The 6,487-nt window shown below is 58.0% G+C and overlaps 1 protein-coding gene across 3 annotated transcripts in view; it reads left to right on the forward strand.

Annotated features, from left to right (window-relative positions):
* Positions 1-2,104: 2,104 nt before the first annotated feature.
* The window catches only part of PRKD2 (protein kinase D2), a 44,244-nt gene continuing 39,861 nt past the window's right edge, over positions 2,105-6,487 (forward strand). Inside the window, exons 1-3 of one of the 3 annotated variants that reach the window (XM_017874312.1) lie at positions 2,117-2,424; positions 2,707-3,111; positions 5,236-5,374. In XM_017874312.1, the coding sequence (XP_017729801.1) occupies positions 2,872-3,111; positions 5,236-5,374 (379 nt within the window). In that variant the 5' untranslated portion in view covers positions 2,117-2,424; positions 2,707-2,871. Of the gene's footprint in view, positions 3,112-3,363; positions 5,375-6,487 lie in introns of all 3 variants that reach the window. The other 2 variants (XR_001886053.1, XM_017874313.1) reach the window with 2 other exon arrangements.

Here is a 6,487-nt window from a genome sequence, read left to right on the forward strand (position 1 = left end):
CTCAGCCCCGCCTGGGATGTGTGATGGGTGGTGGTGAGGCCAAAGGGCTGGTGCCCAGAGGACATAAACCCCCTTCCTATTTCCATCCCAGGCCCACAAGGAGCAGGGAGGGAAAGGCTGCTCCTGCCAGTGGAGAATGATGGCTTTGGGACGCAGGCTGCAGGCTCCTTCATGCTAGGAGGAGGTGCTGCAGGTGCCTGAGCCCTCGTGGCGCATGTCCTGATGAGTCCCTCCTTTCTGTTGTCAGTAGTCCATGTCTACTGTGCTGAGCGCTTTACATGGCATTTCACTGGGTCCACAGCCTTAAAAAGGGAACAGGTGTCCACATGCTCCAGATGAGATGGAGGGGACCGCCGCTTCTGTCTCCAGGAGGAGGCTTCCACCATCTACCAGCTAGGCGTCCTCGGCAGTCCTAGCACCTCTGCCACAGGCCACTAATGCCCTCTTCCTGTGTTGTAAAGGGCTATGTCCCCAGTCCCCCAGCAGGCCCCAGTGAACATATGATAAAGGATGGAGGTCGCTGTCTGGACATTGGGGACATGGCAGCGTTTTGCTGGGACAGTCATCTGCCCCTCAGGAAAAAGGGTGCAGGTGGGCAGGAGGCCCTTAGGTGACGCCAACAGGAGCCTGCATGGGCTCCACGTGGTGTGCTCCCTGCTCATCCCTCTGGGCTCTATGCAGTTCCCCAGGTGGTGGTTTGGGTTTTCACTCCAGCCTCAGACTTCCTTCCTCAGCCCCAGTCCCCGGATGTGGTGACAAAATCGATACTGTACCGACCTCAGCTACCCCCAACGGCCCTACACCAGGAAGAGGGGCTTTTCTGGCAGCCCCCATCCCCAGCCAGTCCTGCCATTTCCAGTCCTGCCAGCATCCCAGCCAGACAGGTGGCCCTTCTCTTAGAGCTCAAACCTAGGCCTTGACTTGTCAATCAAAGGGGTGGGTGGGGCAGCTTCCCTCAAGCAACTTCACTCTGGGATCTTGGGCAAGATCTCTGAGGCTTCAACTTACTCTGTGTAAACACAGCTTACTCTGTGTAAACTAAATGGTAGCCACTATTTGATTATTAGCTGGGGAGGAGAGATCTGACCCCTGTAGTGGCTGGAGTTTTACGGCAGGGTCCATCCAGCACCCAGTAGGTCCTCACAGATACTTGCTGGGTGACTAAATGGACGTGCCCACCCATCAAAGCCTGAGTGCTGGAGGTGGCCACCCCTTTCCGCATATTAGAGACAACCACCGCTTATACTGAACTTCTGCGTTTCCAGGCACCTGTATACCATCGCATCGGTTCCCACCATCCCATGTGGGGTCAGTCCTATTACAGTCCCAACAGATGGAGGGACTGAGGTTCACAGAGAAGCCACTCACCTAAAGTCACATGGAGAGAAAGACACGCACACGTACTCCACATCCCCAGGAGACTCACTCTGCATCTATGAAGTGATATGGGTGTGCTGTCCTCCCTCCTGGCAGCCCCGCACCGTCCTAAGGCGGGGTTGGGGTGGGCGGGGATGGACCCTCCCCACCCATCCAGTTAGCGCCATGCACCTTGCCCAGCAACGCTGGAGACAGACCTAAGGCGAGCCCTTCCTACCCATCTGGAGGCCTTGGTCTTTCCATGTGTTAAATGGGCTGGGGCGGGGGGACGCTCTGCAGCACCCCCTTCCCTGGGCTGGGACGCGGCGGGGAGGGCTGGGGCGACGCTCGGAGAACAGAGAGGCCGAGCCAAGGGAGCGGGCCGGGACCTGACACCGATTTCCCACCCTGTCCCCTGCCATGGGCGCCGGACGCCTGCCGGAGAGGGCTCCCCTCCTTAAAGGGCCAATGGTCTCCAAGCCCGACGCCCGCGACCAGCGGTGGGTGACAGTATTTCCTCTCCCTGTCCAGTTGAGGGAAAAGTTAACTTTCCAGGCTTGGCTGTGTTCAGGGAAGGAACTGGTCTCGCCTGCCTGCCCTCCATCTCTCACACCATCCCAGGTCCCCAACCCAGGAGGCGGAGGTCCAACCCCCAACTCAGAGGCACCAGGCCCGCCCTCCCCTTCCGCCCCCGGCCCCTCGGTAGGCTCCGCCCCCTCGCTGACATCACCGAGGCCCGCGCCGATTGGTCGACTGCGCCGTCGCTCCGGACACTTCCTCCTGGGCCGCCGCCGCCGCAGACTTAAACTTTGGAGGGGGAAAAAGAGCTACTGGCGCCTGGCGACCCTCCCTGCCCCCCACCCTACCCCGCCGCCGGCAACGCCCCCTTCCTCAAGGCTCCCGACCGAACTTTTCTTCAACTTCTGCGATTCGTGAGATTCCCTGCTACCCACTCCGGCCCTCGGGACCCCTCTGCCCATCCCCGGGCCGGTCGGGTCCCTGCGAACCCCTTTATTTCTGGGATCCACTCGGTCCCCGACTCAGAGACTCCTGCCCTCCACCCCCAAGGTGAATTCCCCCGGGCCGTCTTCTGAGTGGGATCCTCTTCTTGGAGCACTTGGATCCTGGGATTCCCTCTGTCCCCTTCTCAATCCCTCCTCTAGGGAAGGGGCCTTTGAATCGCGGGCTCTCCTGATCCCTGTGACCCTTACCTACTAGATTTCGTCTTGGGCTTCTTGGAATCTCTCAATCGCTGGGACCTCCAAACCACTACTTTTCTCCCTTCTGATCTGCTAGGAGTCCTGCATTCCGGGCCTCTGACCCGCTACAGTGCCTTTCTCTCCTTCCCAGGACCCCGCTATCCTCAGGTCCCCTCCGCCTGCCAGATCTTTTCTTGGATCCCCGCGCTCCCACCACCTGCTCACGAGATCCCGCGGATCTAGGACTCAGGGTCCCCCGGGGCCCCCCGGCCGGGTCCCGGGTGGGCGCCAGGCGGCTGGTCCCTGGCTTCCCCCCATGGCCGCCGCCCCCTCTTATCCCGCCGGGCTCCCTGGCTCTCCCGGGCCGGGGTCTCCTCCGCCCCCCGGCGGCCTAGAGCTGCAGTCGCCGCCAGCGCTACTGCCCCAGGTCCCGGCCCCGGGCTCCGGGGTCTCCTTTCACATCCAGATCGGGCTGACCCGCGAGTTCGTGCTGTTGCCCGCCGCCTCCGAGCTGGCTCATGTGAAGCAGCTGGCCTGTTCCATCGTGGACCAGAAGGTGAGGGCGCGGGCTCCCTCGATGCAGCTCGGGGAGAGATCGAAGGAAGGGGCGCTGACAGAGGGGTCTGGGGCCTGGTGTGCGGAAGAGGGAGGAAGGGGACCTGAGCATTGGGTGATGGAGGGATAGGGGACATTGCCCCCCTCCATTGCCCCTCTCCCCACCATCCCTTTGAGAGAGGACTGGGCAGGGGTGGGGTGCCCCAGAGGCCTCCCCAAATTTCATGTCCCTGCATGTTGTTGTTTTCTGCAGCAAACAGGGAAGAAGGGAGGGGCCAGCCAGGTGTAGAGAGGGGAGGAAGGGGCAGCAGATGTCGGCGGACCTACACGTCCAGGCCCATCCTGGGCCTCCCATTTGGTGGAAACAGGAGAAATTGAACCCGGGCTGGCCATGGTGATCCGGTGACATGTGTGGGTGCAGGTGCTTGAGTTAGCTGCCAGGGGCAAGTGAGGTCTTAGAGCCCAATTGTGCCCAGCCCTAAGCCTGAGATATGTGTGGAGGGGCAGGCACCCCTAGAGACCCTGGGGACCCTATTCCCTTTCCTAGTCACAGTCCTCTTAGCCACTCTTAATTTTGGACACCAGGGTCCCCAGGGTGGGCATCTGGGTGTTATGGCAAGAGGAAACCAGGTGGAACTCCACGTCTAAGTCGTAAGATGTTAAAAGAACAGTGGGCTTCTGTGTTGGAGTACTGGACTGTAGAAATGTTAGAATATTAGAATCATAAATTGTTGGAATATGCATCCTAGGCAATTAAATTGCCTCCGTGTTAGTGTTCAAAATATTAGAATTCTAGGTTTGTGAAATAGTAAAACATTAAAATGTTGGAATATGAGATTCCTAGATTGTTGAATCCTAGAAAGTTAAAATGTTAGAATTTTGGAATGCTTATGGATGAGGTCCTTGAATGCTAAAGAATCCAAACACCACAGTCCCAGCTTGTCAGACTCCTAGAATATTAAAATATTAGATTACCGCTTATTTAGGTTATCAAAATCCTAAAATGTATAGTGATACCAGGTTGGAATCTAGAATGTATAATTCTATAATATGAACATGTTGGAGTCCCAAAATATCCAAATTCCAGAATCTTTTCAGACTCCAGGAAATGAATCCTTTGGGCGTCAGAGAAACGTGGGGACCTGGGCCAGTCCCCCCATTCTACAGACAAGGAAACTTAAGCTTGAAGAAAAACTTCCCAAGCGGTCAGGGCCAAGGCAGTCCTGGCCTTCTGTGGACTCTCTCTCAGCAGTGAGAACTGATAGGGTTTTGCCCACCAAATGACCAAATCCAGCAGGTCCAGCTCCCCACCCCAACTCAGCCCACTTCATGGGAAGCTGGTGCAGTGGGGGTACAGGGGCAGATTATCCCTTGGGTGAACTTCTTTGTCCAGTGCTCAAGTCCCCAGCTTGCCCCGCTCAGGCTTCACCCCAGTTTTATTTTTCTGCCAGGTCCAGGTGTGTTAGGGCCCCGTACCTTCCTTCCCGAGGCCCCACCCGGGCAGTTTCACTTTCTGTTCTACCAGGTTTCATTTCCTGCCCCCAGGCCCCCCAAGCTGAGGACCCAGACACCTGGGTCCTTGGAGCATCGGGTAGGAGGCGCCCCCCTTATCTCCAGCCCCTGCGAGTCCTAGAGCCCCGCCCCCCCCCCGACTTTCCCAGGAGCCCCGAAAAGTCCTCCTTCCAGCTCGCCCCACCCCAGTGCTGGGCCTGGAGCCAGGTAACTGGGACAACAATAGACAGATCCAGGAAGGAAGCTGGGGGGCGGGTGTGTGAGCCTGGGGAGGGGCACAGGGGAGGGGTGTTCATTCAGCATCCCCTCCCACCTCCGCCAGGTTCCGGAAAATTCGAGGTGTCCACGCTCCCGGAGCCACTCTCCCTCCCACCCCAGCTCCCCCTTCCAGCCACCAAACCCACGCCGGCGCCCCCTCCCCGCACACTTGGGGCGCTGGCATCCTGCCGGGCTCGCGCTGGGGTTGGGAGGGGGCAGGCAGGAAGCGAGGGCCTGCGGGGTCTCTGCGTTTCCGGGGGAAACAGCCGGCCCTGCCCTGGGAGGGTCACAGTCCGCCCGCGGCTTAAAGCGGCTCTGAGCTTTTCCGTCGCCACATCCCTCTCCCGCCCCTCAGTTCCCTGAGTGTGGCTTCTACGGCCTTTACGACAAGATCCTGCTTTTCAAACATGACCCCACGTCGGCCAACCTCCTGCAGCTGGTGCGCTCGGCCGGAGACATCCAGGAGGGCGACCTGGTGGAGGTGGTGCTGTCGGGTGAGAGAAGGTGGCCGGCCTGGGGGCGGGGCCTTGGGCGGGGCGGGGCATCTGGGGGAGGAGAGGGTAGCGGGAGTTAGAAGTCAGGAGAGGCCGGGCGGGCGCAGTGGCTCACGTCTGTGTTCCCAGCACTTTGGGAGGCCGAGCTCGAGCTGGGGGGATCGCTTGAGCCCAGGAGTTCGAGATCAGCCTGGGCAACATAGTGAGACTCCATCTCTCCTCCTCTCTCTCCCTCTGAAAAAAAAAACAAAGGGAGAGCTGGGGGCTTTGGGAAGATGGTTACAGAGTGGGGCCACGAAGGGGCTTTTTAGGGGCTGGTCTAAACTTTCATTTATGGATTAGGATGCTAGTGACACGGTTTGTACAGTTTGAAAATTCATTGAGCTGTGCACTTTCCTGAACGTATGTTATACTTATTTATTTGTAAGACTAGTCAATGCAGTAGTGAGAAAGGGAAAAAGAGGAGAAGGAGTTCGATCTGTAACGACTGTATTATACTTTAATATAAAGGTAAAAAATGGGCCAGTTGTAATGGCTAACACCTGTAATCCCAGCAGTTTGGGAGGCTGAGGTGGGAAGATCGCTGGCTGGAGCCCAGGAGTTTGAGACCAACCTGGGCAACATAAGGAGACCCCGTCTCTAAAAAAAAAAAAAAGTTAGCCGGGCAAGGTAGCACAGGTCTGTAGTCCCAGCTACTTGGGAGGCTGAGGTGGGAGGATTTCTTGAGCCTAGGAGTTTGAGGCTGCAGTTAGCTATGATCATGTCACTGCATTCCAGCCTGGGCGACAGAGACCCTGTCCTAAAAAAGAAAAAAAGTAGGCCGGGCGTGGTGGCTCAAGCCTGTAATCCCAGCACTTTGGGAGGCCGAGACGGGCGGATCACGAGGTCAGGAGATCGAGACCATCCTGGCTAACACGGTGAAACCCCGTCTCTACTAAAAAAAAATACAAAAAACTAGCTGGGCGAGGTGGCGGGCGCCTGTAGTCCCAGCTACTTGGGAGGCTGAGGCAGGAGAAATGGCGTAAACCCGGAAGGCGGAGCTTGCAGTGAGCTGAGATCCGGCCACTGCGCTCCAGCCTGGGCGACAGAGAAAGACTCTGTCTCAGAAAAAAA

This window comes from Rhinopithecus bieti, unplaced genomic scaffold, assembly GCF_001698545.2.
Source record: "Rhinopithecus bieti isolate Rb0 unplaced genomic scaffold, ASM169854v2 scaffold_7888, whole genome shotgun sequence".
Lineage (NCBI taxonomy): Eukaryota > Metazoa > Chordata > Mammalia > Primates > Cercopithecidae > Rhinopithecus > Rhinopithecus bieti.